Genomic DNA, 22,812 nt, shown 5'->3' with positions numbered 1-22,812 from the left:
CACCAATAAGCATAAAAAATCTCCAGATTCTTTTAAAAAACTGTTAAATAGACATTTAGCTATTTAAAACATTATCTTAAATGTAAGTTTTAAAGTGGATTCAACCTGCTGGTTTTATTTTCAAGAAAACAAACCAAAACTCAATTTTTATTTCTAATATATACTGATTTATTTTATTTCCACAACAGTTATATACTTTTCTTAAAATTATAATTATTTTGTTAAATGAACCATGTGCTGCAACATGTGGTGATGTATCCAGTGATGGAGTCTTATTACAAAATTGAATTAAATGTAAAAAGAGTTTGAAAAGACAACTCATGAGCTACTCAGTGCCTCCCTGTGCTGTAATGCTGTAGTAACTGTGAGGTCTGTCAGTAGTTCATGTTACACGTAAGGCCTTTGCGGTGCATGGTGGCAAACGTTTTCCTCCGGTTCTCGTCTGGATTTTCTCCCTTTCATCCCGTTACAGTGAAAGCAGGAAATCCGCGCTTTCACGTCACGGGATGATGAATTAGTGTCAGTGCATTGGAGCAATAATTAACTTATTTTAATAATATTTCTGCTTCCCTCTGTTCTGCGTCCATTGTGCCCGTTTCTGTCAGTGTCTGTACTTAGCAAGTTCTGCTGCGGCAGCAGCCCAATCGGTACAGGACCGTTTGCAACTGCGTCACTAAATGATTCGAGCCGCCATGATGGACGTCGGAAGTGAGAGATGGGAGTATTGAACAGAGCGCCTGGAATTGTTTTCCCAGTTTATTCATGGTTTCTACTTGTTCGAGTAAGGCTAATTTGTCTTCTTTTTTTATGGCAAGCTACTAAGGCTAATTTGTCTGACGTCAGACGTGTCTGCTTACGTAACCAAACGTAACGCCAAACTAATAGCTAGCCATTCCCAATAAAAGTTGTGACTTAGAAACCGACTTATACCTCCTTCCTTTGACGTGCTGATCAAATTTCATGTCGACTTTGCCTGACGTCACACCACACGTCATGAACGGCGTTTCTCTTTACACCGAAGAAGCCTTACAAACGTACAAAAGACGAGATGCTAGCCAGTTTTTCCCCATACATGCTAGGCTACATGACGGCGCGGCAGTTTCCATGGTTACCAGTGTTTAGACCCGTACCTTCTCCATAATGCGACATTGTATATCATCTTTCTAATCATACTTACTTATAAACTATATGAACAGCTCGTTTCGACTGTAAATATTTTAGTATACTTGAAATAAGACAAAACTAACTTACAATTAGCTTGGCGATTACACCGAGCAGTCAGTCATTAGGGGCTACCGGTCGCCGCCGTGACCTCCCTCATTAAAAGTTATAAATAAAATGGCAGACGAGGTTTTCACGCTTGTCTGTACAGCCGATTTTAAAGTGTGATCAATTAGATAAAAGCGATATTAGACCCCAGATGTCTGTTTACTGGAGCGTATAGGTTGCTCGACGTCCATCACGGCGGAGCAGGCGGATTTCTGAAGACTGTGACGACACGTGCAAAGGCTCAATACAAGCAAATCAAGGCATGAAACCCCACCCAAAGAGTCGTTTTGTGGCGTCCATTTAAAATAACCCAAGTTCCCTCCACCTTTAAAAGTCCCTGGCTGTAGTTAGGCTGTTGTTTTTGGTTTCTTCTCCGCTCCCTTCGTTGCAAGCAGCCTCCAGCGTGAGGATGAGGTTTTCCAAACCCAGCAGGTATCCGTCCTCTCGGTTGCCTTCCTGCCAAGGAAGGTCGTGCCGTAAAGTCTGACCTTCAGGCAGAGCTGAAGTCTTCCCAAAGTCAATCATCCAGACGTTGGCACGGCCGCAGACATGGATGAAGAGGAGAGAGCTGCCGATCACCTAGTGGGGGAAAACGACAACAGAGAAGTTAAAATGAGGCTTTATTTTTCTCTTCTTCACTGCAAAAAAAACCTGAATCTTCACTTCAAATAAGACAAAACTGGCTTACAATGAACTTTTCAGCAAGATATAAGAGCTTATTTTAAGTCAATCATTCTTTAATTTTGATGAAGTACTATTTAACAGTAGTAATATTTGTAGTTAACTAGACTAAAATACTTGATATTTTGTGTTTTTGCAGTTCAGAAAAGGATCATTTTGGTCCTGCATGGCAAAAACACAAAGTCCTACCAAGTATTTTGGACTCGTTTTGACTGTAAATATCTTAGTAGACTTGAAATAAGACAAAACTAACTTACAAATAACTTTTCATCATGATTTATGTAAATAATTCCTTGATATTGAGGAAAACATACTAGTTATAAGTGAAATAATCTGCCAGTGAAACTATACTTATTAAAAATCAATACTATGATGTTATTGATTTAAAACAAGCTCCTATTATCTTGCTGAAAACGTATTTAAAAGTTAATTTAGGTTAAATAAAGTTGAATTAAATGAAATATAAAGTTAAAGACAACAATATTTGTAATATGAAGCTTTACAAAGTGTATTGCATTGTGTGCAACCACCTTATGATTTTTAAAAGTTATTTGTACAGCACATTTCAGCAACCAGGCAGTTCAAACAGACTTTGGTTATTTTTTTTGCAGGACTTTTCCTGTTTCCATCAAACTGTCTGATTTTCAGAGTAAAAATTGGTCGTCACCTCGTGTTTCTTGAAGAAGTCGGATATTCGCAGCGCTTCCCGGATTTCCCTCAGCCTCTCCAGGTAAGACATCTGCATTTCAGCGAGAAAAAAAAGCAGGAAACAATGTTTGAGTTTATTACTTAAACAGCTACTGTATACCGAGGCGGGGCAGAAACCGTTTCTGAACCAAAACTCAAACAGATTCGCAGTGTGAATATTTACATTCTCTTCTTGCAATTTAAACACTTTCAATGTGTTTTCTTTTCAAATTTATCCTTAAGCTGGTCCGAAATGTGAGCACAGACACAACAAAGTGATTCTTCCCATCACTGTTCAAACTCTGAACACGGATGTAAACGCTTGCACAGCTTGTGTGCTCTGCGTGGGTGAAGACGGACATTAAGGTGACGCCTACTGCGGCATTCCAGTGTTTATTTGGATGTGCACAGAAGTGTAAAGAAGGTTCGCTTCCATCTTCGCGTGACTGAATTCACAAGAAGTTAAATGACTGCCACGTACAATGATGCTGACGTCCTCTTCGACAAATTCCTTGAACAGCTTGATGATGTCCTGCTTTGATCTGGTTTTCTTGAAGTCGGTCCGACACGTGCCGTCGTATTTCTGAAGAGGGCAGAGAAGCAGAAGGACGATATTACCAAGCGGTCGGATTAAATCAGTATTAGTCTGAGTGTCCTGCTTGCATGTTAAGGCCTCAACAACATCAGTTACACTGCAAAAACAGAAAATCATACCAAGTACTTTTGATCTAGTTTCTAGTACACTTGAAATAAGACAAAACTAACATAATTTTCAGCAAAGAACCTTTTTAAGTAAATAATTCCTTGATGATGATCCCCTGGCAGATTGTTTGTCTAACATGGGAAACCTAACCTGCCAAGATACAAGTAATTTTTATCAATATTAAGAAAACATTGACTTAAACCAAGCTTTTATATCTTGTTGAAAAGTTACTTGTTAGTTTAATCTTTAATCGAAGATAATTTCACTAGAAACTAGATAAAAATTACTTAGTAAGTTTTTGTTTGTGCAATGTAAAAGTAGGGCTGTGTGATAAATATTTTTTTTGGTTTTTGAAGGTTTAATTTTTGGAAAATCTGGATTTGGCCACCGGCCGTTGAGTTTGACTCGTCTCTAATGTCCGCCCTGTTACTCCTGTTTAATTAACCCAGCCATTGTTGTAGCCGCCTCGTTTTCCTGTCTGTTGCAGTAAAGACGTGAATAACGTGTCACCTTGATGCCTTCTATCCTGAAGCCCAGCGTGTTGGTGGAGCTCATGCTGTCCCTCCACTGCATGTAGCAAGGTTTGGTGATGCCGCGCTGGAAATGCTCCTGAGGACTTGGGCCTTCCCTGTCCACCTCCATCATCTTCTTGTACAGGTCCTCCCGAAGCTTGGGCCGCTCTCTCGCCCGGACGAGCTCCTCCTCCAGGTACGTCCTTCAACACAGGGTGAAAAAGTCACAAAATGAAAGTTTTCTTCAGCTGTCTTTCCACATTTAGATGCTTCAAATCATCAAATAAGTTAATTATGGACCAAAATAACCTGCAAAATCTGCACATTTTCCAAATGGTAATTTAGGATAACAAGGGTAAATCTATTCAAACCATTCTGCCCAGTTGCGAAAAGGCAACAATCCTTTAAACCGGTTATTCTAGCCTTACAGGTAGCAACACCCAGAAACAGAGTTTCTGCAGGTTTCAGCAAGTAAAACTTTTTTAATGCCACCTTGAATGAAGTTTAAGACATAAAACAATAAATATAGTAAATGGGTGGAAGATGATACTGTGAAATGTTTTCTTCACAATGTTGCCTGTTAGAAAACCACACATACCAGAAAACAAGCTAGAATGTAAGTATTTGAGGCCATGTTACATTTCTTCTGATGAATTTAAGATGTTTTGGTTTTGGTTACATTAATTTAAGACTTTTTCTGGATTCACAGACAACAGAAATCAGTATCTTACACCTCAGTTGAAGGATTTTGGGGGGATTTCTAGGGGGATTCAATGACAAATATCCTGTCTAACGTCATGCGACAGTGTCTCAGATTTAAATCCATTCCAAATCTTTATTTAGTTTTGTTTAAAACCTCTGTAACACGTTTGAGCTAAAGGTGCCAAACCGATGCTTGAACATCCTCCTCCCATCAAAATGTCCCCTAATTTGGACCTTTCAATGACTCGACTTATCTTTCTTCTGATTTTAAAACGTGTCTGTTGATGTGAAACCTTTGAGTGTGACATAAATTCGGAAGGTCAACCAGAGCTGTACTTCCTGTATTTCTACAGAGACATTTAATGAACTCATTTCTACATTTGCTGCACAAAAGTCAAGAGGTTTTTGCAGTTGATGCTGCTTTACGCAGGACAGAAAACGACAACATACAAAATGATCTTCAATGTTTGGAGTCACACTGTCGATGACAGGTTTTGCACTCGCCGTCTTTATATTCACAGCAAACAGTTCTGAGCAAACAGATGTGAATTTCAGTTTCAGTTTGCTAGCTCCACTTCCTCTGTGCTAAAGAGGGAAGCTACGAGGAGACTCCTGTGTGCAGCACTTCGCTGTGTGAAAGCCTGAGTGTGTGTTTGTGCAAGTTGGTGGTTTTGCAACTTTGTGGTTGAGAGCGTTTTTGACAAAGGGGAGTCTCCAGGGACACCCTGAGCGTGCAAACGTGTGTATAAACATCTCATATGTACAGACCAACTCTCACAGAGGTAGATGAGTAAAACAAATAGTTCATGCCTGCGGTAATGTACATTTGTAGCCCTGTTGCACGTACGTTTTGCTCGCCTGCCTCTAGCTTTGCTGCAGGTTTGTGCATGAACATTCACCTGTCCGGTCAGACGCTGCACATGCATCCGCATGTCTGTGCATGCAAAAAAGGCATGCATGCATGAATTAATGCATGCATTCATGCGTATATGAATGTGTAGAGTTGTGCAGACTAACAGTCTGCCACCCGCTGTGGCAGGAAGCCAAGCATACAGCCTGCAGTTACAACAGGTGTTCCCTTAAAGAGGCAAGCCGAGACAGGCAGCTTGTGCTGTCGCCTATCTCCGCTTTTGTAGTTCATCTACACCTTAAAATGACAAATAATTAGTGATTAAAAACAGAAAAACCAGTGTTTGCAGATTGAAAAGGCCTAGTTTCTCACCTCAGTCCCATTTTGCAGTCCATCACGTTTGGGTGGTTGAAGCCAGCCAGCAGGTCGGTCATCTGCACGAAGAACTCCCCGTCGTTTTCCACGATTCCTTGGTAGCGCGGCACAAAATGGACCAGCACGTCGTTTTGCAGATCCTCAAAACACTTCTTCTCGTTCTCTGATAGCTTTTTCAGAATGGTGCCCTCTTCTGCAGCTTTGAAGTTTCCTGAGACGAGAGAAAGACGGTTTCTCATTCTTCATGTTAGACAAAGAACATACCTGCATAGGAATGGAGAAAAGTGCAATCGCTGAATAGAGCTGAATGTGAATTCCTGAAACATGTTGCAAGGCTGAGACAAGTAGACCATGAAGGAAAGCAACAAGCCTACTTTCTGTCACCCATAACAGATGACTCCATTTTCACCAAAGCTTCTGTATTGCTTTCAGTAGCTCAGCTTCCTTATAAACACCAAGTTCATTCTGAGGAATGTGAACAAAGTGTTGCTTCCATGCTCAAGGCTTTTCATTAGAGAAACATTTCTCGGATTGTTTTGACTTCTTGTGAAGAATAGAAAAGAGAAATGCTTGGTTAATGTTGCTCTGGTTCTTGGCAGATATTCAAAGTAAATAAAGGTGGAATCCTGAAAATGTTCCTTTGCGTGACAGGGGAGGATTTCCATTAGAAATGCATGAAATGGATGTTTTCTTTGCTCTTTTTTCATCTTATTATTGCTGCAAAATTTTTGTTTTTAATAAATTATAATCACCCTTATGCCCAGCTAGCTGGACCCAGTTTACTTTCTTCTTTTGGGAAGCTTGCAAGGGCCAGCGGATGTACGTCTTCAGCTTCTTCCAAGCTTTACTCTGTTGAAAATAGAAAACAAAATTTAAAATGTTGTAAAGGTAAATTGTGAGTTATTTCTTCAACATCAAGAAAAACGCTGCAAACACACAAAACCTTGGTATATTATTTGCTATAGTTTCTTGTCCAAATATCTCAGTACACTTGAAATAAGACAAAACTAACTTAAAAGTAACTTTTCTGCAAGCTATAACAGCTTGTTTTATGTAAATAACTCCTTAATATTAATAGAAATTAAAAGTGAAATAATTTACCAGTGGAGTTAGTACTCATGTAATCAATATTTAGGAATTATTTACATAAAACAAGCTCTTATAACTTGCAGAAAAGTTACTTGTAAGTTAGTTTTGTCTTACTTCAAGTGTAATAAAATATTTGCACTAAAGACTAGATCAAAAATACTTTGATAAAATTTTGTGTTTTTGCAGTGTAACTTCCAAGTAAGAGTTTGTTTTAAGACAATGATTCCTTAATATTTATTAAAAAGGATGTACTAGTTCCTCTGTCAGATTATTTCACTGGTAACATCAAAAAAATGTCAATCTGCCAGTGGAATTGGAACTGGGTTGCTAGGCGACGGGCTGGGCTTGGCTGGTGTTGCTAGGTAACGGCACAGTGGAATATCCTATCAGTGGAACTAAAACTTTTTCACCAATATTTAGGAATGATTTGCATAAAACCAGCTCTTATAACTTGCTGAAAAGTTTATTTAGTTAGTTTTGTCTTATTTCAAATGTAATAGGATGTTTGCACTAGAAACTATATATATATAAGCATATATAACAAATATGCTTTGTGTTTTCGCAGGCAGTGTACGATAGTTGGAAACAGCTTCAGGCCCTTTTTGCAGCACCTGAATGGAAATCTGATCACATCGGCGGGCCTGGCCAGCCAATCTGATGCCAGACTTTCTGTTTTCCCCGATGTGAAGCTTCCAATCTGGGTCAGCTAAATGCCATTTCTGTGGAAACTCCTATCTGTGTTCAACATCTCCATGTGGCCTGCTGGGCTCGTCCGTTTTTATTATCACAAACACAGAGTTCTCCACCTTCAGCTAAGGTAGCATGAGAGTAAGTCAAGTTTATTTGTATTGTATATTTCAGCAACAAAGGCAGTTCAAATTGCTTCACATCATAAAAACGTGAAACAGGCCATTAAAAATTACATTTTATGAGATTTTATCAAAATCATCAAGCAATATATAGGCCTGTCATAATGACAAATGTTTCTGGATGATAAATTATCCCAGATAAATGAATTTAAAGTAATATAATGGTAATAATAATGCAAGAACACATTCTCAAAGATCAATAAAGTGTAATTTCTAATGAACATTTAACACTGGAACTGGAAAACTCTTTAAATATCTAAAATAAATAAACAAAACAACAAATAAAATTAATTGAGTCTGCAAATAAAATTGTCCTTCAAAAAAGGAGATGGTTGAGACCAAAGCACCAAACAGAAATGATAAATCGGGAAAAGAATGAAAATTATTGAGTTTGTTTTATTTATCATGTGATTAATTGATTTACTCCTCATTGCAACAGGCCTAGCATTATACATCATACATGTTGGTCATTAGTCCAGTTATTATGAATCAAAGCCAACTCTAAGCAAGTTGGGTTTAGCCTCAGTATTTCAGCTGTTTTGCAGTTTTCTGGAAGTTTATTCCAGATTTGTGGATATAAAAGTAACAAATCCTCTAAAGTAGAACTGTTTAGCTAAGTATTGGTATATTTTATTCACCAACATGTTTTCCTCTTATCATGCAGCCCCAAACTGTTTGGTAATAGTTTTTGTGGCCCATCTGCCTGTGGAGGGTAAAAGTGACTGTTTGCCGAGTCAGCGATCCTCCGCATGGTGGTGTAAGCGATTACATCACAGCAACATGGCAAAGCGCATCAGTTCTCAGTTCAAAACTGTTTTAATGTCAGTCAGTATGGATTTAATTTATATACTGATATTCTGTTTTACCGAGATGAACCAATAAAGCACAAACACAGAAGAACAGGCACACATACACTGCAAAAACTCAAAATCTTCCCAAGTATTTTTGGTCTAATTTGGTTCAGATGTTACAAAAGGGATCCAAGTCGGCCCAGAGAATTACACTTATCTTCCTTTTTCCAGTCTTACCCCTTTTACACAAACTTTAACCTAATTCTAGGCTCTAAAACACTTTGGACTTTTTATTAACCAATAAACTGTTGATACAAATTAACATCAATAGAATTGTACAATACTATTGTATACTATTATATATACAATACATAGTAGTATTGTATGTGTGTTTTAGTTGTGCACTGCAAAAATACAACATCTTACCAAAGCATTTTGTCTAGTTTCTTGTGCAAACATTTTAGTTCACTTGAAACAAGACAAAACTAACTTACAGGTAACTTTTCAGACAGATATAGGAGCTTATTATAAGTCAACAATTCCTTAATATTCATGGAAAAGTTCATGAATTGCTTCATTTATAACGAGATATTTTTCCATGTTATAAATTAAATAATCTGCCAGTGGAATTAGTACTTTTACTTTTGACTTATGACAAGTGTACTAAGATATTTGAACTAGAAACTAGACCAAAAATACTTGGTCAAATTTTGTGTTTTCGCTAAAGGAAAAAAAGCTCATCAACCATAAAGCCGATGATCTGAAAACTAGATTGTGCGTCATGGGAGGGTGTTTCTTCTGTCCCCTCAGGGCTTCACCGCGGTCATTTTCTGAGTAAAACAGGAAGTGAAACGGGGACTCTGATCGCGGTGAGGCAAAGCTTCATCACTCTTCGTGGCCGTCAGTAAGAGCAGAACCGGGTTTCTCCGAAATGTCGGATGATCCGCTTCACTTGTTTGTTTACTGGCGGCATCGCTCTGCCAAAGGCGGCAGACTTTCACCAGTGTTTTCACGCTGCAGCACATTTACTGAGCTGCAGCTGCTGCTGTTGTTTCTGTCTGGTGCAGCTTTAATGATGATAATAAATAACTTTAGTTATTGACCAATCTAGCTTTTTTATACATGTTATGCTTAATTTTTTATCTTAGTTATAAATAAGTTTATAACGTCAGATTATTATATCGTTTTTGCTTTAAATTAACAAAATTAAATCATGTGGAATCTGTTGAAATAAAAAAAAAATGTTAAGTCAATGATTCATTTCTTTGAGTGTAGGGCTGCAACTAACGATTATTTTAGTAACGATTAATCGATTAATCGGGATCAAAAAATTGACACATTCTGCAAATTTACATTAAATTTATATTAAATTTGAAAAGATGCAAATAAGCATTTCATTTCCTAGAATGCCATTAGAGAACGCCTGATCAGCTGGAGCAAAGGATGCATCTGCAGCTAAATAAAAACATCAACATGTCAACAGCTCAGCTCTTATTTATTTATTTTTATTAACTGATTAATAATTGGACAGTAAAAGCTGCCTAATATTTGCAGAATGTGAAACAAGTGAAGCTAACTAGAAGTTCTAACTAGAACATTTTTGCAAACATTTTTATCTTTGATTCAAAATGTATATATTTTTGTTCAAATTTTGCTGAATTACTGCTCTGAGTGACTTTTTTTTTTTTAATCCCTTTTTTGAGTCTGTAAATTCCAGTTAACGATTTATTGTTTATTAAATTAGTTAAATAATCGATTGATAACAATTAATGTGATTAATCGCTTCGGCCCGTGTTACAATCACAAATGTCAGTGTACATTACTGCAATATTTAAAGTTCAAAGTGTTTAACACATAAAAGAAAAGAAGCAATAAAAGTTATAATCTAGAATTAATCAATGGTCCAGTTATTATTAATCAAAGATCTAAATAGGTGAGTTTTCACTTTTGGTTTTCAGTGTTTCAGCAGTTTTGCAGTTTTCTGGAGGAGAATAAAAACTGAAATCTGCGTTTCTGATTAAAACGTCAATCAGGAGTCTCACTGACTTTTTAATCAGATGTGTGAAGACGCTGCTGCTGCAGTAATCAATGCGACTAAAGATAAACACAGAGACTTCGAGTTTAAATTTCACACATTTGCTTTCATGGGACGAGATGTGGAAAAGTTCAGGGGTGTGAAAACTTTTAAAACCAGTAATTTCAAGACTAATATTTAAATATTAGCTCAATAGATGTTTCCTGATCATGTTTACTAGTTCCTGTTGTTCATGTTTGCACTTAAGATCATTTCAATTAAAATTCCCTTCAGGGCTGAAATGATTAATCGGATTAATTATGATGAGTTGAAATAATCAACTAATTTAGTAATCGATTAATCGTTAACTGGACTCAAAAATAGGGCATTTGGTGAAAACACAACATATTCAGAGCAGTAAAAAGGCTAAAATTCAACAAGAACATATATATTTTGCATTTAAGATAAGAAAAAAGCTTTTTATTGTTATTTCTTCTATCAAGTTGCAGGTTTAGCTTCACCTGGTTAAAATTCTGTGATTAATATCCTTTTACTATCTAATTATATAAATTTTTTTGTTAGTCTGACAAAGCAAACATTCAGTAAACTTTATTTTGAATATGTTCACTAAACCTACACAAATTATATTTAACAACTAGAATGTGCTCATTTTTAAATTCAACTGATTTTTACAGTCATAACATGAAAAACGGTTTAAAGGGTGAGAATTTCAAAGCATTATATTTTCAGAGAACACAATTTGAAGCTGGTAAATAGTAGACTATGTTTTAACGAGGCCATAAATTGTTTCTTTGTCACATTCGGCCTTCGGATGGTTACGGACTGTGCTCATAAAATCCCTCTGTAACAAACTGTAGCAGATCAAATCAGTGTGAGAGTAAATCATGTGTTGAATCTGAACTTTGACTTTATCAAGACGGCTTTGTGCCCTCTGCTGATTTGTGGATTTTGACGCCGCTTTATTTTGAAGCATGAGACGGTGCTGCACAACGGAGACGTCGACGCGCTGATCCGAACGGTTACCGTAGCAACCACACGCAGACTGAAGCCAAATCTTGAGGCTGACGGCGATAATTAATATGCTAGAAGCTCTTTCCTGAACGAATCGCCCCGCGGCCGACCCGTTTTCTGCGTGCTTCTCTGTCTGTGTTTCTCTGAAAACGTCTTTGATTCGACTGTTCGACGCGGCCGGAGCGTCAATGAGAAAAAGGCTAAAGCGGAGTCTGTCAAGTGTCTGACTTCCTGAAGCAGTTCTTTGTTAAATGTCAAAGGCCAAGACTAAAACTGGAAACCGACCGCAAAAGAAAACATGATTACACAAGAACATGTGAGCATGTGCTGAGCTCTGTGTGGGTTTTCTGTTTTCTTGTTTGCTTGTTTTCCGTCAGAGCATCAGGGTGCGTATTTTGACATGATCGTCTTGTTTCCTTTCCAACTTGGAATTGATTCAGTGAGAGAGAAACCGCTGAAAGATCGGCCTGGGTAGCGTCTGCTAAATGCCGCGCCTGCCAGGAAACATTGAGTTCTGCACTGTAAAACAGTTGAAGGTGGTTTAACTTGAAAATGAAAGTCCACCTGCTGCCTGGGAAATGCAACTTAAGTCAACAAGAAAATCGTTTTGGTTTTAACTCAGAAATTAAAGTTTATGAAGTTGATTTAACAGCAAGAAACAAGTTGTTTAAACATTGTTTTGTAAGTTCATTAATCTTGATTTGTGAGTTTTAACTTAAAACAAAGAATTATTTCACAATATGCAAGAAAAAACCACCTTCACCCAGTTAAAGAGCCACATTTCTCTGTTGTTTCACTCACAACGTTAAGTTAAAACAAGTTATTTTACTTTAAAATAATTTAAATTCTTGTTTCAGGTTACATGAACAAAATTTCTGATCTGATAATAAATTTTATTAAACATCACAATAAATTCTGCTCAAACATTTAGTGAGAACAGGACATTAAAATAAACACGAGGCGGATTAATGTAACGCACTTCCATCTCAGGATACATAAACATGCCGCTAAGCATTCTGGGAAATAGTTCCCACTCCTGTCTTTTCCTTCTGTCAGTTTTTTTTAAGTGCTGACCTAAAAACTCTTGGATGTTTGACAAAATGAATAAAAAGTTAACACAACTTACTGCTGTAAGTTTATCTTTCACAAACGCACATTTAGGCTCAAAATCTAAAACTCACTATGGTAGACACAACTAAATGCGACTCAGATGTTTTACAGTGTGCCTGTTGAGGGAGTTGAACCAGCGTCGGCTCCAGACATGGAGAAGTGGTGGGCCTTGTGGCAGAATCGGTCTGATGGTGCAGACGGAGGCAGAAACCTGCAGGTGACTCACTGTGATTACGCTCAACTTCCCTACAGCTTACACAGAGCGAGGCTCAAGAAACCCTGTCAGCTCCTCCAGTCTTCCTTCTGCTTTTGCTTTCTTGTCACAATTAAATGTTTCAGTTCTTCCAAAAACTGACTGGTTGGGCTTTCAAAGTGTCTGCGGAGGAGTTTTGACCCACTCTTCTTGGCAGAATTGTCTTAATTCACCCACATTGGAGGGTTTTAGAGCATGAATAATGAGTTCAGAGGTCACGCCACCACGGCATCTTAGTTGAGTTTAAGTTCTTGCTTTCACTAAGCCACTCCAGAATTTTATTTCGTTTTTTTTTAAAGGCCATATCTTGAACAAGTTAGGTTTGGTTTCTGGTTTATACAAAACATGTTAATTACATTTTTTTGCAAAAACTCATTCTTGGATAATGAGATTTCAGTCTGGTCGGTTCTGCCTATTGAGCTGTTTTAGGGTCTCTGTCACTTTAAATCCAAACAAGCTTCATCTGGCCACGCCCCCCAACTCAACAGTCACACATGAAAATGGCTGCAAACAGATGCACAATTACACAACTGTACATCTTTGAAAAGCATTAGTAGAGCCTTCTGCACAACCAACAAGAAAACAGCAAGTGGTTCCTGGATGGTGAGTCAACAACAAAACACTTGTCCTTCCCAGCAGCCATTGTGCAGTGAATACAGTTGCTCGGTAACAGCGCAGTGCCTGTTGCTTGTGACTCAACAGTCACAATCAACTCTTGAGTTGATTGTGACTCAGCAGTTGATTGAAAATCATTCGGGAGGTTTTTGAAGTGACTCGCTTTCCAGACACCAATAAACAATAACTTATTGCCAAACAAAAAATGGCTCGGTGGTGTTTTCCAGCAGCCATTGTACAACACATCCAGTCGTAAAACTAACCAATCAAATGTACTGAAGCTCTGCTTGGTTTGCTAGGTAACGCCGCATTGCCCTTTAATATTCAGGAGGTGTTTGAAACGTCTCATTTTCTAGACACCAAAAAACATCAACGTATTGCAAAAACACAGCTTTTTTTTTTAAAGCACTTGAGTTGTTTTTAGAAGCAGTTGAGAATAAAAATGAATGAAATGCAACATTGCACTTCAGGACGTTCAGCTGGAGAGCAGAATTTATGGTTCTACCAGTTACACTGCAAAAACACAAAATCTTACCAAGTATTTTTTTGCATATTTTATAGTGCAAATACCTCAGCACACTTGAAATAAGACAAAACTAACTCACAAGTAAATTTTCAACAACAATTATGAGCTTGTTTTAAGCCAATAATTCCTAAATACTCATGACAAAGTTCTAGTTCCACTGGATTATTTCACTTATAATATGGGAAAAATGTCTTGTTACCTAAAAAAGAAGTAATAAATAGCTCTTACTGTTAACGTCTATCTATTGTTATCACAATTGTAGAACAAAATATTATGATAAAACTTTGAGTCCGTACTTCTCACACTTAGCAGAAACTTCTAGATCAGCAGATGGCTTTGTTATCTGTTATCAAATTTATTCTGATTGCAACACGTTTTACCCATCAGCATATTTCATGTTGGCGTGGATTGCTGTTTTTTTTTTAAATATTTGAAGGAGTTTCATGTACTTAGAAGGAATAAGGGGGAAAATACTTTTCTGCCACACCTTTAAGCCTCTCCTGCAGAGCTGAGCTGCATCAGATAGAAAGTTATCAGCAGCAATGACAGAAAGTAAACACATGTTTCCACCATTAGTCAATTCATCCTTTCAGCTCAGGTCTGTCAGCAGAAAGGTAAAACTGTTTTTAACGTGAACTCATCTCACACTGGAGGAAAAGTCAAGAAAAGCATCGGAAATATGAGGCAAAATATCCTCAAGTTAAATGTGAAAGCAAAATGACACATGATTACGTAACCCGTTATTTTCCATTTAGTCTGATTTCATTTCATGCAGACGTGTGTCACGGTTCAAACACCATGAAAGTAGCGTGATGATGGTGCTACTTTATGTTAGTCAGACAAAATCTGATTCAAATGCAGTAAGGTTTGTGATTATAATGTTTCACACACAAGCTTACAACCAATAAACGTTTTAAATGTCGTAAAGATGATGTTAAAAAATGTTATTATTTCAGGGAGGAGAATCAGATGTTCTGGGTATCATCCTTCCTCTGACATGCTCTCCAAGCTTTATAAAACAGGTTTCCCTTTTTCCTTTTTTTATTTGAGAAATGGCTTTGAAAGTGAGAGAAAAACCCAACACTTGTGTGACGGGAACATAATCTCATGTGAAATCTTCCAGAGCCCATCTCATTCAAAAGCTCCCAAAATAACTCCTGAGCTGCCAAAATGACTCATCCCCATGAGAAGTGCTTACTGTGAGCCGAACTTATCAGTTAATGGAAGATGAACTGAACGGTTTAAAGGGAAATCTGTTATCGCTCTGTAGTTGTGTCTTGTCTGCAGTAATTCTCCGGTAATTCCCAGAGGTTTTCTGTCAGGAAACGCGTTGCTGGCTGATGTTTAAGAGCTGCTTCTGCTCTAAACACCAGCTCCTTCCTGTGACGGACAGCTCCAACTATCTGCAATTTTAAACGACCTTTAATGCCCGTCAACTAAACAACCTCGTGGTTACCAAAAGACCGGCTTATCAGTAACATTTCATTAACGTAAGGGATGAATTCACGCCATTCCAGTTAGTTTTTAAAGTGACATGCTTAGGATAGGTATGTTCATTTCATTTGTCACACAAAATCATTCTTGGATTTGTTTTCCAGCAGCTGTTGCACATTCAGCGGCAAAACAACTGACCAAACGTGTTAGAGCTCTGCTTGTGTTGCTAGGTAACGGACTGGTCCAGCTGGGGTTGCCAGGTAACGGCGCATTCCGGAGTTTTCTAAATTCCACAAACCAAATAACATGAACTTACAAACAGCAGGGTGTGTTTCTTTAAGCGCTTGGGTTGATTTTTAGAAGCAGTAGAAACCCAAATGGAGTACAAAACCCTACAAAATATAAAGTTTGCAAAATACGTCTCCTTTAACAGTTTCTTTTCATTTTTAGCTTTAAAGAAGGAATAGAAAATCACTTTTAATAATAATCCACTGTTGTAAACAGGTTATTAGCAACCTAAAGAAATTCAAACTTGCTTCTTTGTCTCAGCTGTCAATAATTTATTGAAGATAAAACTAACAATCTCTTCTTTTGGGAATTAAGTTGATTAAAAACATAAAAATCATTCAGAGTTTGACTTTGAGACAGAAATGTCCAAAAGAAAATTGGATATTTTATGTAATAGTGATGAGCTTTTTTGTTCAAAATCCACGTAACTTGGCCAGTGGTGAATATAATGCCAGCTTTCATTTTATTTACTTAATAGGTCGGAGATTTGCTAGAAAAAAACTCAGAAATGTTGAGATTAATCTCAGAAATTTCTGAGTTACAAAAATCAAAAAATTTCCAAGTTTCTTAAAGCAAAGGTCTGAGTTTTTTTGGTGGAAATTGAATCCTCAGTTTTTTTCCCTCATTAGTCAAAATACGCCAAAGTGTGAAAGATTTCACAACAAAAACACAGAATCTTACCAAGTATTTTGGTCTAGTTTCTAGTGCAAATGTCTTAGTACAGTTGAATCAAAGACAAAACTAACTTTTCAGTCAGATGTAGGAGCTTGATTTAAGTAAAAATGTCCTTCGTATTGGTGAAAAAGTACTTGTTCCACTGGCAGCAACACATGCTTCATATTTTATAAGTGAAATTATTGGTGGGACTAGAAATATTTCAGCAATATTAATGAAATACTTAAAACAAGCTCCTATACTATGCTGAAAAGTTACTTTTAAGTAAGTAGTGTCTTATTTCTAGTGTACTATGATAATATATGGTTATATTTTGTGTTTTTGCAGTGTTCTCCGAGTTCAATGCCTGTGGTTAACATATCAATAAAGAGATCATAAAGGGAGAGAAACTGTCTTATTATTCAGCCAGTATTTTAAAATTATTCTGAGACGATCCAGTTAACAGAGTTCTTCCTCTCTAATGGTGAAAAGATTCACAAACTTGATTTCATCATAACTAAAACTAGATAAGAAACTTTTCCCCAAACACACAAGATTCAGGAAATGAGACCCCACCTTGTTTGACCTCATATGAGAAAGTCCAAGTTTTCATTTCAACAATAATAAAACTTCTTTCAAAGTCAGGAAATTATGCTTTTTATCTTACAAGATTAGATCATTGTTGGCTAAACTAAATTTAATAAAGTTCAGCTAAAGAAAGGAGAGCCAAGCTCTAGATCAGGGGGTCAAACTCATTTTCGTTTTGGGCCAAATCAAGTTCATGAAGGCTCTTAAAGGGCCAGCTGTGCCAGAATGTGTTGATAAAACCTCTTCACAAACTTAAAATATCAATGAATTCTTAAAATTAAATAATATTACTGAACATCTTTTCAGTTTTGTGAAACTAAAAACACAAAATCAGGTACAAATTTGGAAATATTTTCAATATTACTTATTTACGACGGTAAATGTGACTTTTTATTACTCGCTGTATAAATCATGGACTATAATCTGACATCAATTTAGGCTGAACTTGTTTCAATCAAATATTCACACATTTTATAAGTTTTAAACTGAAATAAACTCTTTTTTCTTTTTTTTTCCTGATTTTCTTTTATTGTTTTAAACACCAATGTTTCCACACAACTTTATATTTTGGTCTGTCTGATGATGCAGTTTTTATATGCGAGACTATTTACTTGTGTAGCCTTAAAATCAAATACTTTTTCACTCTTGCTTGAGTAATTTGGCTAAATTCGTACTTTTACTTGAATAAAAATATGTTGAAGTACAGCTACGCTGCAAACATACAAAATCTTAACAACTACTTTTGTTTAGTTTCTAGTGCAAATATCTTAGTTTTGTCTTATTTCAAGACAACTAAGATATTTGCACTAGAAACTAAACTAAAAATACTTTGTAAGATTTTGTCTTTTTGCAGTGAACAGAAGCAGAAGAAAGTAAATGTAATAATTTTGAGAGCAAATGAAGCAGAAACCCTTTCTGTTTTTCACGCTCAAGTTAACATTTGGTTCATTGTTCAAAACCCAAACCCTCTGATCCTGGGCACAAAGAAACTGGCAGATTATTTCACTTTCAACAAAGCATTTTTCCAATACAGCAAGTGAAATAATCCGCCAACAGATCCAACACTTTTTCATCAATATTAAGTAATTACTGCCTTAAAACGAGCTCATTCTTGCTGAAAAGTTCCTTGTAAGTTAGTTTTGTCATTTTTCAAGTCTACCCAGATATTTGAACTAGAAACTGGACCAAAAACAGGTGAGATTTTGTATTTTTGCAGTGCTACTCTTACTTGAGTACAGGTTTTTGGGGTACCCTTCACCTCTGAAGATAACTGCAGGGTAAAAACCAAAGAGGCTTCTCACCTCGCTCACCTCTGCGCACACCAGGTGCTCCAGAGTGACGAGGCCTTTGCTCTGAGTCTCGGTGTCGCTCAGCAGATCATCCTCAGACTCCACCGCGGAGGATCCGTTGGAGGAGATGGACGAGTTGGACAGCTTCCTGCGCAGGGTTCCGTCCACAGCCCCATCCAGGTCTTCCTCCTGGATCTCCCTGGAGGTGCCGCCTGCATCCGAAGTGATGGTGACCTGCGGCACTAAGGGCGCATCCATGAGCGCCGGCGCGGCGGGCGGCGCGGCGACGATTGCTGCTTTCTGGATGAGCTCCGCGCAGATCTGTGGAGACCTCCCGGCCGCCCTTCTCTCTACACGGCCTCCATCGCTTATCCCAGTCCCAGAAAACCCGAAGTCCTTGGAGGACTTTCTCCGGCACTCTTTCGGCATTTGAGATCTGGCCGTAGAGGCGCAATGACGAGAAGCGAAACTCCGCTTCGGCTCAGGCTTCAAAATCTGGTCATTTCACTGTGAGAGGGTTCCCACGGAGTCTCCCCGGTACTCTGGGAGTCCTGCCGATCCTCCCCGGGTCCTCCGCTGGTTACTCTGAGCTGGGAAACGCCTCTGGCAACCTGTGCGCTCTTTGACTGTCGGTAAGGGGAACCCCTCTTTAGTGGCGTGGCTCGCCCTTCTGCGCGGTTTTACACTCTCTCACACACGCTCACACACACTGCCGCTGTTTATTATCTTCCGCATTGCCGCTCTCGCTTCCTGACTCAACAGTTTAGAGCTGCTGACATAGTTTCAGGTTCTTTGCCGCCTCACTTCAGCAAAAAAACAAAAAAAAAAAAAACTCCACAGCTTCAGCTGCTTGTCTGCTACATTTTGCACTGGATCTCAGGCGTCAAATTGTCACGTTTTTAATCGCTTTAAAACATTTTCCAGTAAAATTTGTCCAAGAAACATTTATTCTGCATTCATAATCTGTGAGCATAATCGCCCTACATTGTTTTGGGGAAGTTGTTTCCAGCTTTAACATTTAGTCCTCTTGTTTACACATCAAACTGATGAAACAGACTTCAGCTTACATTGCATATATGCATCATTTATCTAAAGCCATAGTTTGCAGAGAAGCTATAAATGGTATAAAACATCAGTGATATTAAATAAATTGGATGTAAAAATGGAGAAAAGACAGAAACTGGTCAGAAAAAATACCAAGAGATGGTGGTGGCAGCAGGCACGAACAGAGGGGGGAGCCTGGGGGGCTTGAGCACCTGCCCCTTTTGCTCCTTGCCCCAAAGTGCCCTTTTGGTAATTCTTTTTTTTTTTTTTTTTGTATTATTTTCTAAGCCCTCACATAATATGTACTAAAATTCTTTGCTTTTTTGTTTCTTTTTTGTACAACATAATAAGCCGGTCACCTTGTTACCTTTGACCTTTTGCCCGTGACGCATGACGCAGTTGCCTCTCGCGCAGTGAGATAAGGCGGCTAACTGGAGCTCAACGTAGAGAACGTTCCAGATTACATAACAGTTTTTGGTGAATAAAAAAAAACGTTTTTGGTGAATAAAGTGGAGTAGACTTGCTACTTGTCAGATGACGGAAAACGTTGAAGTATCGTTTCTGCTTCAGCTCGGAGTCGCGGTTTAAGCAGAGAGGTAATGAAATACAACAGACACTGACAGGCGTCTGCCTTTCTCTGAAGAACTACTGAGCGGGAGGAGACAGCCAGGTGAGGAGAAACTGTTCTTATCTATCGATTCAGTGTTTTTGTCATACAGATATTAGGCTGTTGTTGATGTGCTATTAGCTAGCTGCTAGCTAACGACTTTGCTAGCAAAGCAAGATAAATAAAAAGCTTCTTTCCTGTATCTTTAATGATATCAGTCATTCTTCAGTATTGCTTATGCAGTAAGGGCACATCGCCCGTCCAAAACCGATCATCTCCATAATGGATATATGTCTTCTAATTTCCTTTGCTACATAATGTACATTTCATTTATTCTGGCGTTGGGTAAAAGTATCTTGAAGGAGAATAACAATTAAATAAAAGCCCAACAAGGATATTCATTTAGATTTAAAAATAACTCACCCTGAATTACCATGATAGATATAATGAATGTAATAAAAGTGAACTTAATGAAGGGGAAAAAAACTCAACCCAGACTTTAAGTTTAGGGTCTGGTTTGCAGAGTATGAAGTTATATAGATATTTTTTCCCCCAATTATTCAATGAAAACATTTTTTTTTACCTCAGTTAATGTAATCAAAATTTTTGGAATTGTAATGATTTCATTTTTACAAACAAAATGCTTTGTTTAAAAAAAATTTTTCTAAAGTAAATAACTAATTTTTGTCTCGTGAACTTAAAAAGTTATTTGCCAAACATAAACTTTTATTTGCACACATCAGAAATATTTTGTTGCGATTTTGGGTCCTGCCCACGACATCATGTGAGAAAAAAAGTTTTTTAAGCAAAACTCAGTAGGCTTTTCTCATGGTGACATTCATTAACAATTCAATTTTTGCTTTTGTTTTTTTCGTTTTTCTGCAGTTCCACGTTAAAGTTTGATGCAGCTCTGCTTTCCTGAATCGACCGTCTTCATCTCCACTGCAGGTATAGCAAACAGGCAGATCTTTGTTTTATAGATTACAGTCCACTAAAAGGTTGCATTGTGCCCTTGTTTATATTTTTAATAGTGTAATTCAGTAAAGACAAAATATATCTGGTGGTCCAGCTCTGATTTACATATCTTGCTAAATTGCGGATTTGAATATTGCAAAACTTTCCTATAACAAAATAGACCTGCAGAAAGAAATTAATAATAAAATATCTTACATAGTTATGTTCTATATAGAGATGTTCCTTAGCTTTGATTGTATATCTCACAATTTAGTTATTTATCATTGTTTATTAAACTATGACAATTGTGTGGCTTTGTTAATATTCTGTCCTATAGTGAGTTTAGATGTGCCCCTTTTTTTTGAGCACCTGCCCCTTTAGTGGTCTCTGCACGGCCCTGGGTGGCAGCATCATGTAACAAAAATGTAAAGTTTTGGAAAAGCGGCAAATATTTGTGATGTTTTGATCAGCTGCACCTGAGACACCTTTTTACCAAATACTTTTCTACTTTTACTTGAGTAAAAACATGTTAAAGTAGTGCTACTCTGCAAACACACAAACTCTTACCAAGTAATTTTAGTCTACTTTCTAGTGTAAATACCTTAGTACCCTTGTAACAAGACAAAATTAACTTACAAGTAACTTTTCAGACAAGTCCCATCCTCATAATCCAAGATAGACGCCTACCAAGGACGACTGAATGATTAAAAATATATTGAAAGTTCATATTTAAAGAAGTGGACATCTGTGCAATCATGGCGTAACGGTTGTATAGAAAACAATTTTTGGTTCCCTTTTTACAGTTAAGTCAAGGTGGAAAACTTGTAATCTATTTTCTTCCATATCAATAAAACCTGGAGTTAAACTGGGAAACATATTGTACTCCACTAAAATGATTTTTTAAACACATTTTCTTATTAATCCTAAACAGATAAATAATCAAATGACTTCTGAAACAAATAGGAGCTAAAAAGGAATGTAAATTGTATTTAATAAAACAAGCCATTGTAAAACACCAAAAGCTCACTGATCTGAATTAAGCAAATAAGCAGATTTAATTAAATGCTTCAAAGGTCTTGTTTGCTCCATGAGGTTCAGCAGTGCAGGAAATAATCCAGTAAAAAAATGCAGACACACACAATGTAACGTCACAATTTCATATAGAAGCACATTTTAATCTTCAGCCGAACTATATGTGAATTTAGCGTTGAAATTTGAATAAATAATGTATTCTAATGTTTTGAAATGCGTTGCTTTACCAGCTTTCACCAACAGGTGGTGCTAACAACCAACTTACCAAAGAAAAAGAGAAGTTTCACTGACGAACATTCATAGAAGAAGAAAAAGAGTAGACGTCAAAGGCGTTTCTACGTCGTACGTCAATAATACCTCCATGTTGTTAGTGGCATATGACGTCATATTTATATTTTATATTATGAAGTGTAGCATTTTTTTAGGTTTTACAGCAAATTAACCACTTCTTATGCACAATAACTAGCTTTTAGTATATTACAAGTTGTATATTGATTATTCTGATTATATTATGTCTACACACATTTGAGTGGTTTTGTATCTCATAATTAGCATTATACCATGACATTGGTATATTTATCAGGGTCCTGTTATTAAACTCAAAAATAGTACTTTAATTCGATACAATTTACAATTTAATTATCTCTTGTGTTTTATGTTTTATCATTTTTAAATGCATTATTTAAAAAAACATTCAATCATTTTGAATACTAAAATTAATATATCTTATTCATGCAAAAAAATTTGATTAATACTAGTTGATCGTAAACTTAATTTCATTGAAAAATAAAGCTTCCAAGCAAATTTGTTGGTTTCACTGGGAACTTGCCACACACAAAATGGT

General features: G+C 37.1%; 1 protein-coding gene across 2 annotated transcripts; it reads right to left on the bottom strand.

The window, feature by feature from the left end:
* Nucleotides 1–166: 166 nt before the first annotated feature.
* itpka (inositol-trisphosphate 3-kinase A) lies at nt 167–19,068 on the bottom strand. Of its 2 annotated transcripts, none has more exons than XM_008399993.2 (7): nt 18,344–19,068; nt 6,532–6,628; nt 5,777–5,990; nt 3,851–4,055; nt 3,119–3,220; nt 2,618–2,689; nt 167–1,848 (listed from the first exon to the last, which is right to left on the bottom strand). In XM_008399993.2, exons 1-7 carry the CDS (start codon nt 18,758–18,760, stop codon nt 1,597–1,599), a joined length of 1,359 nt encoding a protein of 452 aa, XP_008398215.1. In that variant the 5' UTR covers nt 18,761–19,068; the 3' UTR covers nt 167–1,596. The 2 variants fall into 2 exon arrangements, with proteins under 2 accessions (XP_008398215.1, XP_008398216.1); XM_008399994.2 differs by having other exon boundaries at nt 18,353–19,068.
* Nucleotides 19,069–22,812: the final 3,744 nt, after the last annotated feature.

The sequence above is a fragment of the Poecilia reticulata genome, linkage group LG22 (assembly GCF_000633615.1).
Source record: "Poecilia reticulata strain Guanapo linkage group LG22, Guppy_female_1.0+MT, whole genome shotgun sequence".
In the NCBI taxonomy this organism is placed as follows: domain Eukaryota; kingdom Metazoa; phylum Chordata; class Actinopteri; order Cyprinodontiformes; family Poeciliidae; genus Poecilia; species Poecilia reticulata.
The sequence above is the reverse complement of the archived record's forward strand: the minus strand, read 5'-3'. Positions and strand labels throughout refer to the sequence as shown.

Coding starts and splice junctions, on each gene's coding strand:
- itpka (XM_008399993.2), bottom strand. CDS start 18,760: ATGCCGAAAGAGTGCCGGAGAAAGTCCTCCAAGGACTTCGGGTTTTCT. Junction 4,056..5,776: donor GACTGCAAAATGGGACTGAG/GTGAGAAACTAG, acceptor CCTGTGTTGAAG/GACGTACCTGGAGGAGGAGC. Junction 2,690..3,118: donor AAGAGGACGTCAGCATCATT/GTACGTGGCAGT, acceptor GCTGAAATGCAG/ATGTCTTACCTGGAGAGGCT.